Raw genomic sequence first — 26068 nt, 5'->3', positions numbered from 1 at the left:
ACTCCCCCCGGATGGCATGCTAGCCCATCACAGGGTTATCCCCAGCATTAAATTCCCCAGTACTCATTTATACACCTAGGTGGAGAGAGGTGCTATGAAAGTAAAGTGTCTTGCCCAAGAACACAACACAATGTCCCTGGCCAGGGGTCCGTTTCTCGAAAGCCCCAAAAACTTTTCGGGCCTGCAAAGTCATTTTTAGCAAATCTGTATCTAAAAACAGAAAGGTGTATACGCCTGAAACTTCTTGTATGAACGGAAGCTCTGTTCATGTTACGAATATGTGAATAAAACAGCTCTGTAATCATAAAGTTTGAGCGGATTTTGTTATGGCTTTCCGCGTGCGAAAACTTTTCGAGACCTTCAAGAAACGGGCCCCAGGACTCGAACCCGGACCGCTCGACCAGTTTTAAAAAACTTCTCATTTTCTCGAAACAGAGCAAGGTTAGTGCGAATAATAAAGAACTAATCTGGAATTTATGAGGATCATGATGCAATTAACACTGAATTCATTTAATTAGCAATGGATCAGATTACAATATTATTAAATCTCGTCCTTTATTAAATCACTTGTTTAATCACCGTGGCAAAACAATTACCTTGCGTGTAATTTGAACGTGATTCATCGCAACAAAATTGTTTGTTTTTCAAGGAATAATAACAGATTAAAAATTAGGAGCTTTTAACGGGGTATTAGGTGGGTTTTTTTTGGGTGTGTTTGTTTAAAACCTGAATAAAATAAGACAACGCAAGGTTATCGGAATTTTGATGTCTCTGTTGCTGGTTTGTATCATAGTAGAGAATGTATCGTGAGTTCATATTTGATCACAGCTAGCACAGTAGAGAAAGAAGTGGGCTGTGTCCATGGTTTAATTCGTGACAAGATTTCACAAGCTAGGATAATTTCCGATGCTTAATGTTCCGTTAATTGCCTGCAGACATTACGAGCCTTATCTAACAACGATCTTATGCCAAAAATCAAGATTTCTATTCTTCTTTCAAAGAATAATAACAGATTGAAAATTAGGAGCTTTTAACGGGGTATTAGGTGGTTTTTTTGTGTGTGTTTGTTTAAAACCGGACATAAAATTAGGCAACGCAAGGTTATCGGAATTTTGATGTCTCTGTTGCTGGTTTGTTTCATAGTAGAGAATGTATCGTAAGTTCATATTTGATCACAGCTAACACAGTAGAGAAAGAAGTGGGCTGTGTCCATGGTTTAATTCGTGACAAGATTTCACAAGCTAGGATAATTTCCGATGCTTAATGTTCCCTTAATTGCCTGCAGACATCACGAGCCTTATCTAACAACGATCTTACGCCAAAAATCAAGAATTCTATTCTTCTTGCAAGTTATAAATACCTTCAAAGTTTCCTCGGTGCAAATCTAGGTGACAGAACTATAAATCTCTAAATCCATTAGTGAGAGTTTGTAAGGTTTTTCAATTAGTCAGCCCACATCATAAATACTCACAGTGAAGAGGAAAATTAGTAGACTGCAGTGGTTCGCCGCGACTTTAATTTTGAAGGTAAGTTATTCGTTTTTGCCTCAGGCGCTTAAACTAAGAACTATGGTTGCTTCTTTAATCACAAGAATGGTATAAAAAGGTTCAATTTGACGAAATCTCAGTTATAATTCCACTCAACTGTGATACCCCCATCAAACTGAATGTTTAGTCGCTGCGCTCCTAATTTCTTTATAGAAGGGATAACCATTTTATCCTGAATCTGTTCTCAGCTGGTTATCTACTTTTTTTGTTGTTGTTGTTGTTGTTGTTGTTCTTTTTGCTCTGTTCTGCCTTTCCTCGGATAATTTGGAAATTCTTCTTTCTGAATACCACAGACTTCCATTCATGTTAGTCTTAAGAAATTTATAAAGCATCAAATCAATATTTTCCGTAAGTGTCTTGATTTCCGCAAGGACACATTAGATTTTCACGAGTTGGGTGTAGAGTGGAACCCCGCCTAACGGACACCACGTTAATACGGGCACCTCGTTATTACGGCCACTTTATTCTTGCTCGAACGAAAGCTCAGTCAATCATTTTCTTATTTAAAGAACCCCTTTCATACGGTCACTCCGTTAATACGGCCAAATTTTGTGACCTGTTGGTGACTGGATTAACGGGGTTTCACTGTACTAAAGAGTTTGGCCAAACTTCATCACCATTTAAATTTAATCTGAACATCTCACATAATAGACCTTAAAAATTAAGCGTTTCTTGTTTTTCCAAAAAGCGAATAACACTACCTTGTAAAATCTTGTGTTCTTTAAACCGATAAAATCTTAAACTTACTCGTAGTTCTGGTAATAAGGAAAACGAATTTCCAACGCTCAGATAGCAAACGATATCAAAAATATTCGAAGGCAGATAAGTTTTACTGAATAAAATTCGAGAGCTCTGAGTGGAGACGAGCAACTTTACTGAAGATAATTATCAAATGACCGTCCGAGCAAAAAACATCAAATCATAACTATAATCAAATATAATTTTTCTTGCCGATAAATTGTTCTGAACAAGAATCGGGAAATCTGAGTGAGACGAAGTAGTTTGCAATTGCTGTAGAAGACAATGATCAACTGCCTGGTTGGTATATTTGGTATTCACTTCAAAAATGCACTGGTTGAAACTGTAGAAGGCAATTAACACATCATGAAGTTCAGCAAGGGTGGGGTAAAAAAGGCGTCCCATATCTAAATAACAATATTAGATATCATATATGAGAATCAGACAGATGGAGTCCAACGGAGTGGCAGGTGGGAAAGTGTTTTCCCAGGGCCGCAGCCAGACAAAAAATTATTAATGAGGCAATGTACATGAAAAAAAATGTGACTGAGACAATGCTCAAGGTTAAATTCTCATCCTAGGTATTTTAGGGTGTTTATGATGATTATAGACAACAACAAAAATGACTGAGGAAGGTACCTCGGTTAGCCCGTTACTAGTTACGGCACCGATTCCCAACAGATGTTACCACTATGATGGTGACAACTAAAGGACTAGAAGTAATATCAGAGCGTCCAATAGGCACTTTGAACGAACTGGTCACATGGTACAGAATTTTCGTTTCGATCTTAACAATATCGATTCTTATGAACTAATCGCAAAACACATACAGAAGACGACCTTTCTGGAATGGACCGGTCTTCGTCACTCTGCACTGTTCGATTTAAGGAATGCTTATCACTATCCAGATCATACAGCCCTAAATCCATCTTTCAAAATTGACTGCGGCTTTTTTGATGTAACTAAAAAGAAATCAAAAGACTATTACTCTCTTTTTGTCCGTCAAAAGGCTTGCTTTCCTAATAACGCGAGAAAATTAAAGTGTGAATTTAATTTAACTGATGAGACACTGAAAAAAGCTTTTTCTCTTCCCCATTCGGTTGCTTTTGAGCCATATGTCAAGGCCTTTCAGTTCAAAATATTGAACTCTATACTCTACACGAATTCCAAATTACACAAAATCGGGTACTTTGCAGATTATCTATGTTCTTTCTGCAAACTTGAATCAGAAACAATGCAGCATTTCTTTTATGATTGCTCTTATTCAATTTCTTTCTGGAAAGATTTCGAAGTATATTACTTATCTTTGACAAAACAGTAGATACATCTTAATTTGAAGGATATATTAATCGGTCTTTTAACACCAGAACTTCCCTTACTTAATTATCTGTTACTTACAGGAAAAATTTATTTATGGGCGTGTAGAAGGAATAAAGAACTTCCAAGTATACGAGGTTTTAAATCAAAAGTCAAATTAAAGTATGAGACTGACAAATACATCTGTGCAAAAAATAATAATTTAGATATGTTTAGGAAGAAGTGGGCAATATAAATACTAGAAGTCGTTGACGGAATAGGCTCAAATAGGTGTGACTTTGCTATGTAAACTGGTTCGTAGTGCGTGTACGTGAGTGAGTGTGAATTAGTTGTGTTAAACCGTAAGTCCTGTTTATTATGTATAGTAAAGTAGTAAAGTATTGTAACGAAAGTCGTGTAAATAGTTTTGTGCATTGCAATCAAAAAAAAAAAGGGGGGGCTGTGCAAAGGGCCTTTTAGTTATACTCACAGACAGACACGCTCTAAAACATGATTGGCCGCATGTTAAATCGCATGATAAACTACTATCTGATAAATAAATAATATGAGACTGCCATTGGTGATTCTATCGACATAAACAACATTATGCCATGACATGGTGATTGATTATAGGAAGAGAAAATACGTCTCAAAATTAGCCGGCGGAGTTTTTCTCGATCAAAATTGTTTAACAGCTTGAATTTAACAGCGCGAATTTACGAAATCGCACCTCCGGCTGGATAAAATAGAATTAACTGTTGGTTTGTGTTACGACTGACTCTGGTTATTAACGTGGGGCTTTGGAGAACAATGTTAAAGGAAATAAAATCGAGTTGGCTCGTAAATTAATGTCCGCGGTAATCCCGCTGAATACCTAAGCCTTCTAAAGGACCGAAGTGTCAAATATGGTTCACAGACATACAGTCTCGCGGTGTCTGCTTTCACAGGACTATCGGATTTCCAAAATGGAGGTCAAAATGGAATGAAATTGAATAAACGTCATGCAGGATGCAGCCTTTCGATATTCTGACAGATTTCTTGGCGATTGAAATCTTTGATGATGTCAAATTTTAATTTAACGCTTTTGTCAATTTTTTTGCGATAGTCTTCCTATTTCTCATAAACTCGCGGTTATGTTCCATGTTGCCATGGAAGCATTTCATGACAGAGTAAGTAATTTCGAGCGACTTTGTAGTCTTATTATTATTCACAATAATTTTTCTGTTTACAGAGCTCTCGACCATGATCAAGCTTAACCTAATCGTAATTGTATGCGCTATGGGATATGCTAACTCAGGTAAGCACTATCGTTGGTATACCGTAAACTGCCGCTTATAGGGCGCCCCGCTTATAAGCCCCTCCGTTTATAAGCCCCTCCACTTATAAGCCCCTACGCTTATAAGCCCCTCCGCTTATAAGCCCCTACAGCTACAGGCCCGTCTTCTGTAAACCAAAAATATACATCCGGTTGTAAGCCCCCTCCCGGAACAAGCCCCCCTCTATCTTTCTTTGTTTTGAATTCGTTTTATTATGGTGTTTCAAAGCTTATAACCAGTAAATGAAAAACTATTTCGATCAACATGTGCAGCTATAGCTCGTTTGGAAACGGTTTTTTTTTTTCTGGTTGTAAGTCCCCTCGAATATAAGTCCCTCCGTTCAGTAAGCCCATCTGAAAACCCTTACGACGTTGTGTAAGCCCAGGGCTTATAAGCGGTAGTTTACGGTTGATAGATCTAATTCAGTGCATGGCAGTGCGCAGTGAGCAATGCAGTCAGTTTACCGATGGCTATGAGCTGTTTTCAGGTTGAAGAACAAATAACTGAGACTGTTTTGTAAGTTCTTCCTCGTCCGTCTCGTCTGCGCATTTTAAGGCCTTCTTTCGATTTATGAAAGGTAGCTGTTTAACCGATCAGATTGTGAGTTTGCCAAACATCTGACCAATCAACCCAAACCCAAATTGCTCGCCTTAGTGAATAAAACAGCCTCTTCCAAGGGCAGCAAAGCAGACGTACTCAGAAATTCGCAAATTGGTTTGGTTGTGTTCCTTATTTGCTGAAAGAACAGCTTGTACGTTCTGATTGTCTTTCATTGATCAAACCGAAAATCTAAGCAGACACGATTACTTTATCGACGGTTAACGACGTAAAATATACAAAACCACTTGTACTTTGGTTTATGCAGAGCCTTTTTCTCGCATTAAAACTCTGTATTGCACATATATGTTATTTGTTCTATTTCTTGTTGGCTTCTCGCCAATCTTTGCTGTTACAGTGATAAGGGCTTCGTTAATATTTTGGTTTAAACCAGAGAAATATCACAAACCCTATCCATATATATACACTAATAAGATTCTTTTTAATCGTGTACACATAGCAAAATTGCCTTGGCATACATGTTCGTGCAAGAAAAGGGTACTCGTTTGCAGACACTGAAAAGCATATTTGGGAATTAAACATTTTGAATCTGTCAACTCAAAATTGACGTGTTGTCATTCTCGTTTCGTGTTTTCTATGCCCCGTCTAAGGACATGGTAAAGCGCAAAAGCAAAAACTTAAAACCGTTATATGTCGTTGTCATCGTTCCTCGATTTCGTTTGTCCTCCATTTTGTTTCTGTCGGCTTTTATTTGCAGCTGATCCACCCTTCAAGACGTGCAAGAGGACTTGGAGAAAGGTTGGATGTTTTAAAGATTTAAAAGGAGGCCAAAGGGCTCTTAAGGAACAGTTGGTCAATATACGAGACCCTAAGAGCAAGGTGTTTCCAGTTGGTGAACCCAAACTAAGCTGGAAACATTTGACGCAGTCGTTCCACAGGTAAGCCTTGAAGAAGCCTATGGGCCTGATTCAGTTGGTATAAGGTCCCAGTGGCCCCATAATCTTGTACTTAAAGTGCCACTGAAACGAAATTTTCGTATGTGAGATTTTTGCTTAGTAATAAAGTTTCAACCTTACTTGGAAACACTGCGGACTTTTTTTTCGCATACGGTAAGCGAAAACTGCTTTTTCAGCCGTTCGAAGTTGGCTGGTTAAGCCCAAAATTGGCGGCCATCTTGGCGCGGCCAAAACAGCCTAGTGACGTCACTGGTTGTATTACTCTCATGCTGCGCTGAAAATTTAGAGTGATTATGGGAGAAGAGAATACTGTTCGAAGCCCCCCAAAAAACACCTTAAGGACATCTCAGAGCTGTAAAGCAGATAATCACAGTAGCCTTAGACAAGAAGAGGTGGAGAGTCGATCCTGGGGCTTTTCAGTCTATTTAATTGGATATTTGCAGGATATTTTATGTAAGCAAGCAAACGAGTGGGAGTTCTTAGATCGCAAAATGATCGGGACTCTTGGTGAAATGGCCACCACTCAATTAAACAATACCTACACTCATAAAGTAAAAAAGACATGAAAACAAGAGAAAGCGGCTTTTGAAATTATTATCCGGACTGCTGCTGCACGAATCGCAGCAACAACGCTTCGAGTTTCGAGTCGCTTCGCTTCGAGGAAACCGGACGCTTTGTGAGTTTCACCGCGGACGAGATTGTGCTACAGTGACCTTTAGTCCAGTTGCATCTGTTACATCCTACAAGTTATCAAATCAGCAACAATTTAAGAAACCCTCTTCTTTTATGTGAGGGAGCGAATTTAAACTATAAAGGTAAACTGAGCTGCCATGACCCTACAGGTATGTTTTCAGGAAACGAGAGAAAGCGTGACAATGTCGACGGCGAAAGGTGATATATGCAAATTAGTTCAAATTCTGTTTAATAAACCTTCGAAAGGAGTGTAAACTAGTGACGTTTTAACGAATTGCTTTGAATTTGGATACCATTAAATGAAGATCATAGACATAAGTGCGTGCTAAAGAACTCAAAGTAATCCATCGACCGTGAAATATTGCAATTAGGAGATACGTGTAAAAGAGAAGCGAAATTCGCGCTTTGTTTACACTGATACGTATGCGACGATAAAGCAAACCCTGCTGCGGATCACAATTTTCAAAGACACATTTTGTCTACCACAAGAACTCTCACTTATTAGTATCATAAAAGATGCCCTCTGTGTACAAAGAAGTACTCGACTCAGAGCTTGTGGACCGTTAATAACTTCGTGATTATGCGGATGGCTGATGCGCTTACGGCTTTTACTGCAGTAAAGTTGCCGAGGATATATTCGAACCTTGTGTAATAGAACTTACATAAACGTGAGAATCCAAATTTCAGAACCAGGCTGAAAACAGACGACTAAATATCGTGTTTAGGCTTTAGGACGTGATATAAAAGTTGCCACACTCGTCTTCGAAATCTCCAATCGAGTACTCAAAATGTTCGAAAAGTAACTGAGCTGTTCTAATCTGTAGCATTTATTTTGGTGAATCTACACTCTTTGGCGCCCTCCAACGTTCATGATATGTATTTCCTGTCAAGACTGGACAGAAATTACAAGGTAGAAAACTAGCAGGTATCGACAATATGAAAAATAGACTTGAATAAATCAAGTGAAAACAAGAGAGAATCTATAGCGCTTCTTGCGTGAATACAACCAGTGACGTCACAAGGTCCTTAAATTCGGTTCCAGAGCCCGGACACAGTTTTGCTCCAAAAAGTCGATTTCAGCAGCTAAAAAAAGCACTTTCCGTTAGGATTTGACAGAAATAAAGTTCACCATTATTTTAAGCACGTTTGAAACTACAAATTGGGGTAATAAAAGAGAATACGAAAATTTCGTTTCAGTGGCACTTTAAGTAGTATACTCAAGTTTTGATTCGTTAATAAAAATTGGAAACGGAACAAATGCGTACGAAGATTTGCACATGATGTAAGTTGTTCCCTCGTTGTCTCAACCAGCCACTAAATCAGACATCCCTCCAAAAGTTACCCTGTCAAATCTCGAAGGATGTTGTACAATTGAAGCGATATTCCAGCAGTTAAGGTGATAATCTAGTCTTCTTGTAGCAGTCTCTAATCAGGGTTCTTGGTTAACTCGACCGAACCCTAAGCTGGACTATGTATTGCAACAGTTTCCAGAACTCTTTGTTCTCGTTTGCGAGATAGGAGGAGAGGAGTATCTACGTAACATGCATACTTTGGCTTGTCAAGCGATGGCCCCTTTGAAAGGTGTTACGTGACGAGTTTTAAGAACGTGTCAATATAAATGGCTGCACAGATGACAGAGTACCATTAATAAGAGGTACTGATGTTTCCCTGTTTTTTAGTCTTGCCTGCCTGTGCGCTGAAAAAGCGCGCCAAAAAGGTTACGGCGTGTTTGGTCTTCAATTTTACGGCGAGTGTTGGAGCCAAGTAAATGGAACAGAGACGTACTCCATGTTTGGTGCCGCGAAGCATACAAGTTGTGTCATGGATTATGCTTATACAGACAACAAAATCAGTGGACTGAAGCACTGCGACATCTTATCCGAGCAAGAGTGCGTTGGAGTACACAGCACGAATTATGTGTACCGTCTGGATGAAGGCATGTCTTTATGGCTAATTGTTAACAAACGTATTGTTTCTTAAATTTCTCCACTATTATTAATTTGGGCTGAAATTTAGAACACACCGAGATCCAATTTCCCGATATTTTTTCCTTTTTGCGTTTAGTATTTGAGTCATATAACTGCACTTTTTTTATATAAGAATCTTTTTTATAAAAACATTGGAATTGAGGCTGAAATTGGCGAAATTTTGAAAACATGTTCAGAAGATACTTAACGCTGGGATTATGTTAAGGACACTTTTGCGTGCATGTTGATGGAAAGTTAAATACAATAAAATCACTAAATGGTTTACCATCACATTGTAAAGTATGACTCGCCATATAACACGATACAGACACCATACAGTTCTGTTTGATCGTCCAATAAGTGGCCACACCCGTTTTATTTAATAAAAGAATGTACGCAAGAATACAGCCCAAAGTCGCCAGAAAATACGATAAGACAACCTCATGCAAGAAAGAGTGTATAAGTCCAGTATTGATGAGTGGTACACTACCAGGAAGCAAGGATATTAGAAGATTGGAAAGTAGAGAATTAACTCTTAAATTTGGAGTGCTGGAAATCGATGCAAGTATTTCCTTCTCAGTGTAGGCCTGTAGGTCGTGGGTTCGAATCCCTCCGAGGTTAAAGAATGTTTCTTTACTTCTTGTGTTACCCCATTTCCTTTCGAAAGACGCTCAGAAAGAAACATGTAAGTTGATTTCCATCACCTCAAATTACTTAAGAGTTCATTCGTTAACTCTAGTATTGTTCAGCCCTGCTTCTACAGATTCGCTTTACACGCTCCTCTTCTTCTCTTACCGCCTTCCTAGACCCAGGCTCACCCGGCGATGGAGGATGGAGTGAATGGGGAGAATGGAGTAAGTGTGACAAGTGGTGTGGGACTGGAAAGAAGAGTAGGGAGCGAACCTGCACAAACCCCCCTCCAGAAAACGGTGGCAAGGGCTGTGAAGGACCTCACAAGGAAACTGTCAGTTGCAAGCGGATTGACTGTCGTAAGTGAGAGGAAAAGTTTAATTTGATGCATTATTTATTTCGTCATTCCTGCTCTTCGGTGGCTAACCTTCAAGAGCCCACCATGAGATGACCACAAATATAAAGTACCGACCTCATGACCGGAGTCTTCGCACCCCTTGACCAGCAGTGGGGAAGCGAGAGATCCTGGAAAGTTCCGAGTTGAAGTCCGAAGATAGCAGAATTCCGGTTAAATTGCGCGTTCTGTGTTACTTTGTCATACATATTCTAAATCGAGTTAACTATTTTTTTCTTTCCCGACCTATTTCACTGTTTTTTAAACCAGTTAAAATCGATCCTGCAGAGGAACTCTTGAGAATCACTCATTTCGTCAAATGACGACCTGCACCGTTCACGAGGTTCTTTGTAACTGGCCAAACGAAACAATAGATAATGACACAAACAATGCCCTGAGGCGTAAGAACAAAAGAGGTACAGGTTAACTGTTCGTAAAGCTTGAGGAGTAAGGAACAGATGGCAGAATTTCGGAAACTCGCTTCTCAAACTCAATAATTATTCATCAAGTTAAAACACCCGGTCTTAATTAGCATAGATTTCAACGATTTTACTTTTGCGTGTGCTCCTTAGTTTTTGTTTAGTTTGAGAAGAATTATCAAACACTCGAGACAGTGTTTCATCGGCTATCCAAACACCTCGAATTTCGTCACAAATACTCCACTACGCGTCGTATTTAGGCTTGCAGGTTGCAAAATTCTTGAGCTCGCTTCCCGAAAAAAAAATTAAAAATGCAAACTCGCCCAATAAATGCGCAGTTGAACAGATAATGACAATGACAATGACAATGACAATGACAATGATAATGACAATGGTATTTTTGACGAGGCTACAAGGCTACGCATAATCTAATCCACCTCAGTCCCTCCGTTGTTCCCCTCGTGCGCGAAAACGCTAGAACGACTCGAGCAGCTGCTACTAACTTTCCTATCTTTGTACCCAAGAGATGTAGAACTACAACATATCAGAAATCTTTTTTTTATTAGAACAACCAGAATCTGGAACTTACTCACCGGCAGAAGGGACTTGGTTAATGCTACTCTTACTAGTTTCAAATCTCTTCTTTATGACTACTTCTCTCGTGCTGTCAGAATGAACTACAATCCGGACAATCCTCGAACGTTTAAAACCATCCGTTTGAATTGCAACTCCACAAGATTTCTAGACGTAACAATAATGTTCTGCACGTAATGTGGTTTTTCTTTCTTTCTTTTTACATATATCTTATTTCTGGGCCCGCAGTAATTGGATGCTTAATAGCTGTTGCGATGTCCCTGCCAAACCTCTACATATTGATTGTAATGTGTTTTTTTTTTTGTATCATGAAGGCAAAGCTAATAAAATCAAATAAATAAAATAAAGCATGACCATGACAATGGCAATGACAACGACAACGACAACGACAACGACAACGACAACGACAACGACAACGACAACGACAACGACAACGACAACGACAACGACAACGACAACGACAACGACAACGACAACGACAACGACAACGACAACGACAACGACAACGACAACGACAATGACAATGACGATGATGACAATGACAAAACAATGACAATGACAACGACAATTGCAATGATCATGATCTTTAAACAGAGTGCATACATCACACAAATGGTTTTCAGAACGGCCCTGCGTTACAAAAAATGGTCTAAAAAGTGGTACGAAAACCTCAAAACTATAGAACTATAAAAAGCTACAAAAACAAGAGAAATTACAATATACAGGTTAAAAGTGGCAGATTGCATAAGTAAGGTCTCCTAACTTCATCTTACAACGCCCAAAAACCATTTCAATCATACAAAGTTCTCCCCGCGTCATGCAGACCCTCCGACGTAACATTTGGATGCTTTTATTCCATAAGCTATTGACGGTGGCTTTACTCCATGGAAACCAGTTTCAGAATGCAGCAAGACCTGTGGTGGTGGCACACAAAAGTTTGTTCGACACTGCACTAATCCCCCTCCTCAGTTCGGAGGAAAAGACTGCGTTGGACCCAAGGAGAAAGTTGAACTTTGCAACGATTTTGAATGTGAGTAAAGTAGCTAACCTTACTGAACTGATTTTGTAACCGACGTTAGCTTTTCCCAAGACAGTGTGGCCATTCTACGGACACAGACGTCATTTTTTCCAAGTCTGTTTGATCATTCCATATCTACACTAATTTTCAGGTCCCATTCCATGTGTCAAGGCCATAGATCTCGGAGTGATCCTGGACGCAACGAACAGCGTTGGAAGTTTCAACTTCAACCTCTCCAAGAAGTTTGCCATAGCCCTAGTGAACTCGATGACAGTCGCTCCTGGTGCGTCCCACCTGGCACTCATGGTGTACAATATTCACCCCACTATGCTAGTGAGTTTTAATGAGGCAGACAAGCAAGATCCTTCTGTTATCAAAGGCATTTTACAAGGGACCCAGGGGCTAAAAGGAAAAACCTTTACTGACAGAGCGATCAAGTTGGCCGGTGAAGTCATGTTTACTACGGCGGGAGGCGAGCGACCTGATAAAGCAGACGTCCTTATAATACTAACAGATGGACGAACCAATGAAAACAGTGAGCCATACGATGTTGTCAACCAGCCACTCAGGGTGGGTATATTCATTTTCACGGATTAGTTTAAGCGTAAGTATTTAAACGGTTACTCAATCCCAAGAAAAGTGTTGCATGCAGTGTATCTTTGGTAGGTATGTTAAAAAAAAAGGTATTATCATCGCTTTGTCGGGCATTGTGGCGCATTTTGCTGGTTAAAATGAAGAATTTTGCGTGATAGTTGACTCGGGGCCAGAGTCAACCATTTAAACAACAAGAGTGCTTCCGTCGAGGAACTATCGGCTGATAGTTGCCCCGCGGAAATTTGATGTTCTTAAAACAAATATCTGCCCGAGAGGCGAAGCTTCGAGGGAAAATATGCTAGTTTCAAGAGCATCAAATTTCCAAGGGGCAACTATCAGACCGACAGTTCCGAGACATAAACACTCTATTGTCTTTATTGTTCACCACTAAATTTTCTCCCGCGCGCCAGTTCAAAAATCATATTGAATTTTTCAACTTCTTTACATGAAAGCCGTGAAAGCCAAATGTAAAATTTGAAAAAGAAAACAAATAAAAACCCTTTTAATACAATTTCAATTGTTCACTTTCTATAAGCCCGCTTTGTTTACAGTAATATTTTCACGGTCGAGTAGTATCCATCCGGGTATTTTCCTCGGACGGGCACTATGGGTTGACAGTGTCTCTCCGCGGATGAACACTATCGCGTCACGTGATCAACTTAAACCAATAAGAATCAGAGAAAATTAAGTGGTGAACTATAACACGCGATAGAAATCTTGTTTTAATAGATAATGAGTAGCGTGGCCAATCAGAGAACGGCACTCGTGATAGAACGCAAGTAGATTTATACTAAAACTCGATAGAAACACGGTACATGCTTTTTATTTCTTAAATACAGTTTATTTGCGCGGGCATAAATATGGTTTGGGCCCAAGCTCTGAGTCTAAGTCGGGCTTAAAGCATATTTATGCCAAGAACATAAACTCTATTGTTTTATCATCATCTGTCAAAAATGGTAAAGCTTCTCGACCTCCCCATATGAAACTTTGTTTAGTACACCTTCTCCTTGAGAATCAGACTCTTTGCAGCCGTTACTTCGATCGTAACGCAATGGTTCTATCTAGCTTATAGGAGAACTTTGTGTCTGAAAAGGTATGAAGGTAACTAGTCCTTAATCAACAGAAGAAATTTAGAATGATTAACTTCTCAAAATCATTAATAATTCATCAAGTTTAAACAAAGGATATTATAACCGTGACGGTGTTTAGATATCTGATCTGAATTAGGATAGATTTCTACCATTCTATTTCTCCGTTTTCTCCTTAGTTTTAGTTTCAATTCAGAAGATATATCAAACACTCAAGACACTGTTTGACCACATTTCCAAACACCTCAAATGTCGTCAAAAATACTCCGCTGCGCGTCGTATTTTCAACTCTCTTCTCGGTCTTTGAAAATGTGGTCAAACAAGGTCTTTCGTATTTGATACATTACTTAGTCGCTAACAATTGTCAAACGGAAAGCCTTAGATAACCTATCTAAGCCCCACTATCAACATAAAGCTTCCCTAAGTGTTCTTCCTAATCGTTTATACGTCTATTTAGGAGAATAGCTTTAAATATCAGTTTCTCCGAACTGGTCACTTGTGGCTAAACATTACTTTGTTTAGAGGACAACGGGTAAAGGTGTAGCCTCGAGCTCGCGGCTCGGTTTAGCTGTGCCTAAACTCTTTGAATCTACGTGGGTTGACTATTGAAGAGTTTTCTTCTACACAGGCGAAAGGTGTCAAAATCATCGCAGTCGGAGTCGGTAAGAGGATCTTCAAAGAAGAGTTGAAAAAGATCGCCCTGGGTAAAGAAGAAAACGTTTTCCAGATTTCGGATTTCGACAAACTGTCCAAGGAGCTGTTGCAGCCTATTATCGACATGTCATGTCCGGCTGGGCATTGTAAGTAAACGCAATCACTCTCTTGAGAATACATCGCTGGGAATTACTTCTCTTCATTAATTAATCGGTTTTGTTTCCTTTTTGCGCAAAAACAAAGCAGTATTTGTTCTCCTTTGTTTTTTTTTCAGGAGCACTTATGACCTTCATAGAACAGACGGAAAAAGCCACATCTCTATTGTGAAAGAAGAGTCTGTCTTAACTAATTAGAGGATTTAGCAAAATTAAGAAGGTTAAAAGGAGAAATAAATTTAAAAAAAGGATATTAACGCTGAGAAACGTTCTTGTTTATAGTAATTACGGCTTTAAACGCAGTTGAACCAAGCTAATTAATGGACAAGGTAGCGTGTGTCCTCGTTCCCATTTTCGCGCGCAATAATGAGACATCAATGAAGGGTAACCTAGCTTAAAGTTGGTTCTTCGTTCTTACTTCGACAATCAACGTTTGCCCTAGTATGACTAGGAACGTTTCTCTCTATCATCGTCGCCAAGAGACCATCGTCTCTTGTGGCTGCTTGATTGCTTAGTGGCTGAATGAAAGGCACCTCGGATATCGCCATGAACTGGTACTTGATTTCCTGTCTGTATAGGTTCATGCGTGCATCGTATCACAGGCGTTTACTTAATGCGTGGACGTCACCTGCTTTTGTTGCGTTTGCCATGGCTCGTTTGTCTGTCGAGAAAAAGCTGCTTCAGAACATCAATATATTGCGCTAACTCAAAGTCATCGCGTTGTTGTAATGTTCAATCAGAATTCCTCTCTATCGTCGATGCTTTCTGTACTCGAATCGTTGCACACTTTCTCCAAGTCTTCCAAAAGTTTTGGGCAAGTTCTTATGAGGTGACTCTGGGCGCCACATTTGTGACAAGCCCTTTCGTTGCGCCTTGCATATGGACATTTCTTCATTCTATGCCCATTCTCGTTACAGTTGTAACACAGACTCGTGTACTTTCGCGCGCCTTTTTTGACTCGACACTTGTGTGACAGGCCTCTCACATTTCCTCCGTCTGTCGATGTCACAAACACAGCGATCTTGCCTCTTTCTGAGCTGACTGTTTTGAACCGAACTTTTTCTCCTTCCTCGAGGCTACGGTATCCTTTAGACTTGATAGCGCTCTGAAAAATAGAACGGTTAACTAATTAATGAAACAGACTTTGTTGAAAAAGATTGCAGCAATAGTTTTCGAATGGACTACGATTAATGAAACAAGGGAACTTTCCATTCGATCCAAAATGCCAGAACTTTCGAAGCGGAGGAATATAGAAGGGTCATTTCTTGGGAAAGGTTCCTGAGAATCCGAAAATTGATAAGTTTACGAAATATTAACCATTTAACGGAAATTCGAAGAGCAAAATTAAATTGAACGGGAATTCGCGGAAAAAAAAGTTGGAAAATTTGAGTATGCCTCGCGGTAAGATGCATGAAAATACTTTTCCATTCCCCACTAGGAATTTTCGGAAATTAAATGAAATGCAAAGCGACCAAGGATTGGAACTTCCGTGTGGTCGTGCTTTCAATAGCGTGTGTTGCGTCCTGTCATGCAGGTTTAGGAGAAAAATAGAGACTGTCTTTAGCATATTCGGACTATTCTGCCTTCATATTGTGGCTACTAAGAGAAAACTCATTTCTTATATATATTTTGTGGAACTCGGTGTCAACATGTTCTGGCCGCATGAACTTACTAGACTGATATTAGATATAGCGAGCCTATCAAAACTGCCAAGGGCAAGAAAACGTGCAGTCCTCTATAAAGCGCGGGAAGTAGTATGTGAGTCAAGTCACGATTGTTTTGTGTTTATTAAAGAGACAGCAAAAAAGCTCTCTGTTCTCCAATATAACAAGTAATGGGCAGTCAAAGCTGAAACCGGAAGGATTACCTTTTCACCAAACTTAGTTATCTCGTTTAAAGCAAAATTTCTTTTCGGATAAATGACGCCGAGAAACTCATCTGTAATTGTAATTGCAGTGAGTACGTGTAAAGAGGAAGGATACTGGTACAGTTCTCCTTGAGGGAATGAAAACATTTGGGGTTAGTTTACGAAAATCAAAATCAATGAGTCGCTGTAGACGTCAGCAAAAGAAAGGTTCAACGTGCTTAGACTTTCAGAAATTAAACAAATACCGCCAAATAGGAGGCAAAAATAATATTCAGGTTTATTTATGGTAGAGAGGGACATTAGAAGAAAACTAAGAAAATGTGTATTGATTCTCGTATTACTGATGATATTATCTTAGTTCTACTAAAAGTTGATCAAGCCGGTCTGTTTTCATACCGTGTATTTGTTAGCGTTAATTGCGATAAAAAAAGGTCCAAATATTGTTTTTGCTTTGATCCATGAATGCGTTTTCGACTTTTTTCGGGCTTATTTTCGGTAAACTGACTCGCTCAATAAGCGATTAACATAGGCGATCTTGAACTATGAAAGTTTTTCGCCCGATGAACCAGGAATACCCTTTTTTAAAATAACAAAATAACGAACCCCGCTGAAACATTCTCTTTTTGTTTCTTGTGAACAAAGCTGCAAATAATCTTCGCCTTGCTGAAAAAAAATGTTGACTAAAATTGAATTATCAGATCGATCAGGTGCTATTCTGAAGAGAATAACAATAGAATGAAGCTATTGTATAAACCAAATTAAAATTGAAAGCGTGTATTTCATTAAAAATGTCGGCCGAAATACATACAGAAGAAGCTAGAATACCAGCAAAATCTGTGTTCAAGAATTGGGGAGAACAAGCAGATATGTTGAATAACGTTAAATATTCCTACCACAACAGATGACAAATATTCAAAAGGAAAATCGTCATTAAACCACAAAACTTAAGTATAAAAATTAAGAATACGAGTTGTCTAATTATTTTTATGTTACAAAAGTAAATTTGACAGGCCACTGACAACAACAAAAGTTCATCAAACATGTCAAAATTCCAATGAAAAAACCATGCTACAATATGGCACGTGGCGCTATTTTTTCCAAGCGAACTCACCGGTAATGAAGGAACCATCGCACGGTGATTCGATCGATGAATAATTAATCATTTAAGGTGCTTTCCACAAACACAGAATAAGTTTTGAGTAATACTCGCATACCGCAAGAACAACCAAGAACGCTGGCGGTGTATGATGAAACACCAAAGCAAAACATTCAACCAAAAAGGTTAAGCTTATCTAACTCGATTAAACCCTTCACATTTTTTGTGTCTTACCTGGTGAACGAAAACGTCCTCTTGAGCGTCGTCCCTTGTGATGAAACCAAACCCTTTGACAAGATTAAACCACTTTACCGAGCCCGTAATTAGCTCGCCTTCGTCAATCTTTTCCCCTTCTAAAAACGGCAGTCAAGCGAAAAACTACTTTGGTTAGTACAGTTAGTATGACCGAAGAATTCTTCAGTTAACAAACTCTGAGTTCCTTTGTTTGCTAGAAAGTCTTAGAGAGCTGGTCCCAAATTAGTAAGCTAGCGAAACTCGATACAACACGCATTTATTACGCGGAGTTCGAACTAGACTCGTAAAAATTAACCTTTACCAAACGAAACTCTCCAGTATTCAGATCTCAGTTGGAAATCTAAAAGAACTTTTAAAGAATCGTTTGTCTGCCCTGCAAAGCCGCGAACAAATACTCTTCGCGATAAAGCGATTTAATTTGAAGAAACTGCATCTCGGTTTAAATAATGATTCAGATTTTAAATCAAAGGAAAGCTTTACGAAAATGGACGCGGGGAAACTGCAAAAATGTAATTCTCTAACAACATAAACAATACCTGACATTTGAGTTGAGAACTTTGTCACAAACACTGAGAGCACTCTTTGCCCGGCTTTGAGGAGCAATTTTACCTGTGAGCAAATTTAGAATTTATACAACCGCAGCCTAAATTTCCATTCAGTCAGCCCGACTTGCTGTCACACAAGCCTCGAGGGAAGGAGTTATTTTGAAATAACCATACTTATCTATTAGTACAATGTGGTATATCTAATAACTCGAAACCTAAGGCTTGCTTTGAACTCTGAGCCAATCAGATGGCTTGTACATGCTCCCTAATTAATCTTATTTTAGCGTCATAAAGGTAAGTCTGTCAACGGTAATATAAAAGAATAGCTGATTTATCTTAAGCCTTTTGAAATCTTGCGTTCTATTGGCTTCATCGGATTCCGGTTTAGACCACGGCACCACCAATTATTCAAAGTCTATTGAATATTATTTCATAGTTATTTCAAAGCCGTTCTGTTTTCGCTCACAGTAAATATTGTTTTCAAAAACCAAGATGCTATAAGACAATGGCAACAGTGAGAAAACTATACGAACGAATACTGACAAAAACAATTAAATAATAGATTCTAGCTCAGCGAAGAATCAATGGGTACATATCTATTCACCGTCAAAACTGATTAAAGCGATATCAAAAAATATAAAGAAAAATTGACACGGTCACCGGTGGTTTACAATTTTCAACATACATTCTTCCGTTATACATGCACAAGTAATGGTGTCTGCCCCTTTTCTATACTGAGAGATGAAATACGCAGAAAATTCAATGGTTTGAACATATCAGACAAAGAAAATTTTGCCGCGAGAAAGCAGCTGTTACTTGCCATCCTTCATTCAGATTATATAAATTGATTACAATGAACAACGGCCAATATAATTTACCATTCTTTGCCCCCTTTTTTTCCTGAATAAAGAAATCGTCGCCAATAAATTATTAATTTTCAATTGGTCTGTCCGTTGTGCTGTCAGATAAGAGATTTTTTTTTTACAATTGTGTTGCGGCTATTTCGTGTTTTCTTTGTGCCTTCTTTTTGTTCCGTATGTTAATGTATTTTTCACATTCTGCATGCTTTTTTTTCTCGCGTCATATGCAAATTTCGTGGCGTATATATTTGTGTTATCCTTTCATGTTCATTTAGTGCTAGTTTGACTTCCGGTACACTTGTATCTTCTTGGTTTCCTGAACCCCATTGCCAGCATTTTGGTAAGCCGTTTAGTTTATCGTCTGTTTTGTATTTTCCTCTTACTTTTCTGCCGTCTTCGGTTAGTTATTTGTAGTAATTCGTTTTATGTTTATCTTTAGGAATTTACCTTCCTCCTACGGAAAGTCAAATAAATTTGCTGCACTAATTGAAACTCGCTTTAAGTTGTGTCTGAAGTCGCGCCTCTGCCTCTTCAAATTGTTCAGTATATTCTTTTTTGTAGTAAGACCTAAGGCTGGGAGAGCCAAATTTTTTTAACATGCTTGGAACGTATATTAAAAGGCTAAGATTGGGGCGAAAACTGAGTTTTTTGCCAATTGCTGAGAAAATAACCAATTAATGCAGGAACAGAATTATAAATCAATCGTATTCAAATCCAATTGGAAGTATTTTAGTCCTGAACGTAGCGACATGACCATGTATGGTTTCAATGTATTTAACAATGATTTACGGTGCATTTTAGCAACTTTCAGGCTCAAATCCTCGAAGAATTTGGAGCGTCAAGCTTCAGCACAAAATAAGACGTTCTTGCAAAAATAGAGTACAGTGTAAAGCATAACCTCCACAACGGTACACTGAAGACATTTTAAAAACGGAATACAAATACAAAGACCGGTACAAAAATTTCGAACTCGAAAATAACACCTGTAACACGTTTGCCCAGAGCGCGCTTTTCCAGTACATTTGCATAGCGTTAGGAATTTTGCTGACGGCGTTTAACAGACGGATGGATGAAAAAATAAAACCCGTCTCGTCAATGCTAAATGCAGAATTGTGTTTCACCGAGTAGGGGATAGGAGAATTTCTAAACCACCTCCAAAGACAGAAATAGTGGACCAGAGGTAGCAGGCAACAAGTTCGGTTTTCCTATCATGTCAGTATCATGTTAGGGAGCTTAAGCAATGATAATGGCGACGCCACGGACGACGGCTACCAAAAAAGGGATTTAGATTTTACCCTCCAATTTCGGTCTAAAAACCTGCTCAAACAAAATATGTATCACCAGCAATCAATTTCAAAGGAAATACGAAAACCTAGCCGTCGCGCGTGATCCACGTTCTCCAAAATACTTAAAGCTTGGCAATTCCCGTTGTTGTTTTGCAAAAGACGGCTACGAAAAGCACAATGATTTCTAATGCACGTGCTAAGCCATTGTTCTGCTCAGTTAACGTTTTGATTGCCGACTTTCTAGTTGCCGTTACCGTCGTGATTTGCTTACGGTTTCTAATAACTAGCCAACTTCCAGATGTAGCAGTGTGAAGTGATTATGCCAGCCGAGTAATCCAGCTTAAATTAACAGTGCCTTGGAATGAGAACTTTGGAAGTGCAAGAGATCTGAGAAACAGGAATCACGAGAAGCTGACTGGCGTTCGCAGAGAGGCTGGCTGGACTCCAGAGCATTGTCACCTTGCCGTCACTTGCCGTGGTTATGTTATCCTACAACTGGAAAACGTGACGCGGTGGGTTTGAATTTAACATTCGAGAATGAAAGCATCGGTGGCTTTTCTACAATAGGTGACAGAGAGAACTTCGTATTTATTGATTGAAGAGAGACGATGAAGCGCGGTTAGGCTTGTAATGGCCGAATTTATACTAGGGACGAATTATCCGTCCGAGATGAATTAGTCGACAGAGACGGGAAATTTGTCTGCCTGAGAAGGATTAACCGCCCAAGTACAAATCCGGAGTTTACACGAATTATGCGGCCAAATTCGTCTTCAACTGATTCACTAGGAAGGGACCTCGCCATGGCAGTGGGCAGCTAAGGACAGGGGCCAAAACTGGCTGCTGTTCTTCCTGATGACATCTGAAGCCGAATCCGTGAATGGAGCTACTTCCGGACTGTGACAAAAAATAACAACAACATAACACAAAAAATGGTGTACATTTGACGCACGCGTTTGATCTCAAACCTGGCGTCTTGACGGTCAAGCGTATGGCAACTTATAAGCGCAGTGTTGGTCGCAGTTGAGGGGATAAGTCTTGAGGCGCGTTTTCTCGACGAATGAGGATAGATAATCCCATTTCTTCCCATGGCAGATGAATAAAGAAGCTTTATCGCCCTAAATTTCTCCTTCATGATGTGTTACCATTCTCACTGAATATTTTTAAAAACCTAACTCTGCATTTTTCGAGCAGCCTTTGAATAAACGTCAAGTTAACTCTATTACGTTCATCTTTGTTTTCTCTCTCACAGGAATTCGTTTGAAAGTCACTGTCAGTTACTGATCCATAACCGCAGTTCTCCACTGTTCTGTCGACTTCCTTTTGGAAATTAACATGAACTCGTTGTTTATTGAGAATGGGGACGATCATGTTAAATTTATCGATTTTCTGATTAATGGTGGGTAACTTCTCCTCGAATTCCTTCAAATTCTGCTCCCATGTGATAGAAGCTTCCAATGTCAGTGGATTAGGTCCGAGTTTTGCCCTTTTTGTCAATAAACCATCTCTGAGCCCTTTGATATCATGTCGTATTTCCTTGTCGAGTGAAATCCATTCCGGCGCAAATCCTGAATCTATCAGTACTTTATTGAGCCTCCGAGTTGTAGAGTCTACGAAGGAGAAAAAGACAAAAGATTTAGACACAGTTACACCCAGATATAATTGAAGCGGAAGGATATTCTTGCAGACACGAAAGGGTGTGGTGTGTACCTTTTCGTGAAAGCTGATGAGGACAAAACTCACATGGACGGCCAAAGTACCCTTGCAATGAACTTCATCCGAGTGAAGATGATTGAAATAAGCGCAAGTAGTAGTAGTAGAAGAAGTAACCAATCAGAATTCTTATGGAAATGACAGCAATGGGTGTGGCCTTGTTTGACAGCACTGCAATGGCTCCTCTCTAGGCTCCTCTAAAATAGGAATTACAAGCCTGATCTGGTAATGAATGCGTTGCCTGAACGGAGACTTACGGAAAGGAAAAAGCTTCCGCATACTTTGGCCATTAAGCAAAAATTTTCCCAAAGAAAAGAGCAAGGAAAGGACAGAATGCAACTTCCTTTTCACATTCATTTCTGTTTGAGGTTTCTCTTGTTTTAATAACCCAATTCATATACGATTCTACCTGCAAGTATAGGGCCAGTTAGCATCCCTCCCCCCCACTAAAAGGTCACATCCTCTAACTCTCATAATTAACCACACACCCTCTGAACCCTACTGTAAGTTGTTGCGATTCTGATTTGGATCATAGACATCGCACCTACCAACATACAGCTCTTGTTCAAGCTTAAGTGGTTTTCCACTCCCAGATAGATTTTTAAATTCCCCTTTAGACATAGCCTCCTGGATGAGATCCTCAACCAGTCTGTCAATGACCTTGGAGTACTTTGACCGTCTTATCGCCCTCTTTTCAGGTTCAGCAATGGATGTTTCTTGATTGCCAAACTGTCGAGTCTTATGATCAATCACTTTGTCTGAAGCCCTCTGCACCCTGTAGTTTTGGTATTGCTTTTGTCTCGTTGAAGGTGAACCAAACCCAATACCTTCATACTCTAGGTATTGCCTAGGAACAGCAAACACTTAATTTTACTAACAGGCCAGTTAATATTAAATATTTAATAATGGGAGAAAGGGGAATAGTCAGGTATTAGCAAACTCCTGGATATACAATAACTGGGTACTAGGCCTGCAGATGTTTTGTCCAAGAAAATTGCCTTCTGCTGCACTTTTTCCTGAAGCTGGATGTCAATGCTTCATTATTCCCCTATATTCTTAATTCATAAATCCATGTTTGATTTCTCATGGATATGCATGCTTTTCAACAGTATAATGAATGTTACATGCACCACATTTAAACAGATAACTAAGAGACCCTGAGAGATCAGGGGGTCAGGAACTTAAATACTACCAGTATAAGGGTCAGGAAAAAATCAGGCCAGAAGATTGTGCTCTCGCCCTTTGGATTTGAGCTCATACAGACAAATTCCTGAAAGAGTTATCAGCTTCACCTTTTTTTTTTTAATTTCAAAAACAGTGGAATCAAATTTGATCGTGTTATGGCTTGTACATGCTTCAAGCCATGAGACTAAACCTTTAATCACAAGAAATACAAAAGCCATCTCCTTAGAGAGAGATGGCATTTGTATTTCAATCAAATTATGTTTATGTACTTGTACTAAACAGTTTCGTAAATCTTTGTCTAATTAGTTGAATAGTAATCTTATAGTATATTAATGGTCTAAAATAAATATAGATGTGGCCCACCTAGATTAGCCTAGACTACCTGCGGGTTCACACTGTAGTCATAGTCAAGAAAGCGCTAAGTGTAAAGTGTATATATTTTTGTGAAATTGTAAATGTACGAGTAATAAATAAAGCTGTTGTTGTTGTTGTTGTTGTTGGGGAGGTGCACTGGTCTAAAGGTTAGGTTTTGGTAAAATACTCTTTACACTTTACTATCCATCCATTAGAATAAGTGGCTGCCAGAAAACTGCTAGAAAAGCAAGCAAAATGGGACATTCCATTTTTAATGCACACCCCTCCCCATCCCCCTATGGGGGCCAACCTCTGGTACAGGGCCTGTCAGAATATTTTTTCAAAGAAGGCAGCAAAATTTTAAGCCCCTGTGACGCAAACCTCTAAGGTACCAACTACAGAAAACTGGAGTGTCAGAATCTGCCCTTCAAAGGAGGTGGGGTGGGGCTTCGGATTAAGAATGGAATGTCCCAGCAATTCCCCTACAGAGGGAGTACCAATTTTCATAGTCCGTTCATGCAACAGTACAGAAACCGGAGTCAAGACGAACTTTCCCTACACCCCACCGTCGTCTCGGAAACTAAGGCGTTTATAAATCCGGAAAGTGTATATATAAGCTTAAGTTTTCTGCATGTATTTTATGATTACCTATGCTGTGGAGCAGTGTGATGAATATCAAATATTTCTTTCTCGAAGTCTTGATCGCTGACTTCAGGCCCTTCCTGGGCCGCAGTAGTTACATGATCCATGACCACTCTGTACGCCTGTTCTATTCGCGCAAATTTGCCAGCATCAGCTGTTTTTCTCCCACAATCTGGGTGATACTGCTTGGCTAGTCGCAAGTATGCTTCACGAACATCCACAACAGTTGCACTCCAGTCCACGCCGAGAAGAAGATAACAGTCCTTGACTTTCATGCTGGATGCTGGTGTGCAGAGCATACGGCCTGCCTGTTTAAGGAAGGGATATCCTCGTAACAGCACCAGGGATGTACACGTATTGCGAGACAAAATGTGACAAAATCTCTGAAGAACACAGGTCGCCATGTTTGTTGTTACTCGGTATTACATAATTGTTGCATTACATAACGCACCATCAGTCAGTTAAAGAAACCGCTGACAAACTATTTTACAGCAAGTTCGCTTATGTCGGAAGCCTTACAATACCTTACACGAGTCTTTCAGCCAATACCACCACGCGGCTGAACTGACCAATCACTGCAATCAGTTTCAATGAGCTAGTATAACACCATCGAGTGAAAAATACTTTTCACTTGACTGTGAAGATGACTCCCGCTCAGGTTATCGAAACGTCTGTCAACAACAACAGTTCTCATAAGACCGACTACCCTCAAACGGACGATCACACGATCTCTCTGAGTGCAACAACCAATGTTGATTGCGGGCAAGAGGCGGGGATTTGATGCCTGGCCATGGTACAATCACCCGATCGGGCTATTGATCGTACGAAGCGGCCCCGTGGTTGGAAAAAGTATGCCTGGTGTCATAATTCGGACGCGGTTACCATGTCTGTCTCTCACAGCCTACGCTTCGGGAAAGGTAAGTTTTTAAATGTTTTAATCGCAATTTATCTGACACTAGACTGACATCTAATCCGACACTGGCTGCGGCCGCACTAAGAGAGTTAACTGGGTTTATTTTTTAGAAACCTGGTTAAAAATTCTAAACAACTTAACTCGGTTAAAGGTTGGTTATAATAAAATAACGGGGTTATATTTTATGAGCGGCCGCACTGAAATGGGTTATGAAGTGGGTTAACTCAATTGACGTCATGAGACAAACCAACAAAATGGCAGATTTCGAAAAAGTCAGTGCACGGCGCTGATCAGACTGCTGATAAGAGACCACTAACCTGGGTTAAAGCACGGAAAAAGGTGGTTTAAAATTAACCTAACCCGGTTAAAAAATCTATTGTTCATCAATTAATTTTCATGGTAACCGTAAACCCGGTTTAAGTTCCATGAACAGCCAAAATTAGTGGTCGCATCACGATTTTTCGGTAACCCGGTTAACCGTAATTAGTTAATTAGAAATAACCCGGTTAACTCTCTAGTGCGGCCGCGGCCACTGTCTATTTTGAGACAGTTTTTAACTTCAAGAACAAATTTGATTATAAAACTCAGTGAAATCGAACTCCACCCTAAAAGTCACTTCCGTTTTATATTAAATGAAACGCGGTAAGGAGAACTTACTTTCCCAGTGTGTTTTTTATCTGTTTTATATAGTAGTATTTAGATATTTTGCCCCGGGGTGGGGCTTTTTTAATACTTTTG

General features: G+C 39.5%; 3 protein-coding genes across 4 annotated transcripts; 1 reads left to right on the top strand and 2 right to left on the bottom strand.

The window, feature by feature from the left end:
* Positions 1 to 1393: 1393 nt before the first annotated feature.
* LOC149117481 (coadhesin-like) lies at positions 1394 to 14868 on the top strand. Of its 2 annotated transcripts, XM_089283244.1 has the most exons (9): positions 1394 to 1526; positions 4813 to 4878; positions 6213 to 6393; positions 8784 to 9040; positions 9878 to 10060; positions 11971 to 12138; positions 12278 to 12696; positions 14437 to 14608; positions 14737 to 14868. In XM_089283244.1, coding segments are annotated over exons 2-9 (1437 nt in total). In that variant the 5' UTR covers positions 1394 to 1526; positions 4813 to 4823; the 3' UTR covers positions 14739 to 14868. The 2 variants fall into 2 exon arrangements, with proteins under 2 accessions (XP_089139370.1, XP_089139369.1); XM_089283243.1 differs by lacking the exons at positions 1394 to 1526; positions 4813 to 4878 and having other exon boundaries at positions 6146 to 6393.
* LOC110060373 (protein lin-28 homolog) lies at positions 13528 to 21653 on the bottom strand. Its single transcript, XM_020767144.2, has 3 exons — positions 18372 to 21653; positions 17815 to 17933; positions 13528 to 15722 (listed from the first exon to the last, which is right to left on the bottom strand). The coding sequence occupies exons 1-3, from the start codon at positions 18376 to 18378 to the stop codon at positions 15354 to 15356; spliced, it is 495 nt and encodes a 164-aa protein (XP_020622803.2). The 5' UTR covers positions 18379 to 21653; the 3' UTR covers positions 13528 to 15353.
* On the bottom strand, positions 21633 to 24978 carry LOC110060372 (dnaJ homolog subfamily C member 28-like). Its single transcript, XM_020767143.2, has 3 exons — positions 24424 to 24978; positions 22785 to 23083; positions 21633 to 22133 (listed from the first exon to the last, which is right to left on the bottom strand). Exons 1-3 carry the CDS (start codon positions 24819 to 24821, stop codon positions 21655 to 21657), a joined length of 1176 nt encoding a protein of 391 aa, XP_020622802.1. The 5' UTR covers positions 24822 to 24978; the 3' UTR covers positions 21633 to 21654.
* Between the last annotated feature and the right edge of the window lie 1090 nt (positions 24979 to 26068).

The sequence above is a fragment of the Orbicella faveolata genome, unplaced genomic scaffold (genome assembly GCF_042242905.1).
Source record: "Orbicella faveolata isolate gen_17 unplaced genomic scaffold, um_ofav_v1 contig_12, whole genome shotgun sequence".
Lineage (NCBI taxonomy): Eukaryota > Metazoa > Cnidaria > Anthozoa > Scleractinia > Merulinidae > Orbicella > Orbicella faveolata.
Note: the sequence above shows the minus strand (reverse complement) of the source record. Positions and strands in the feature narration are given on the sequence as shown.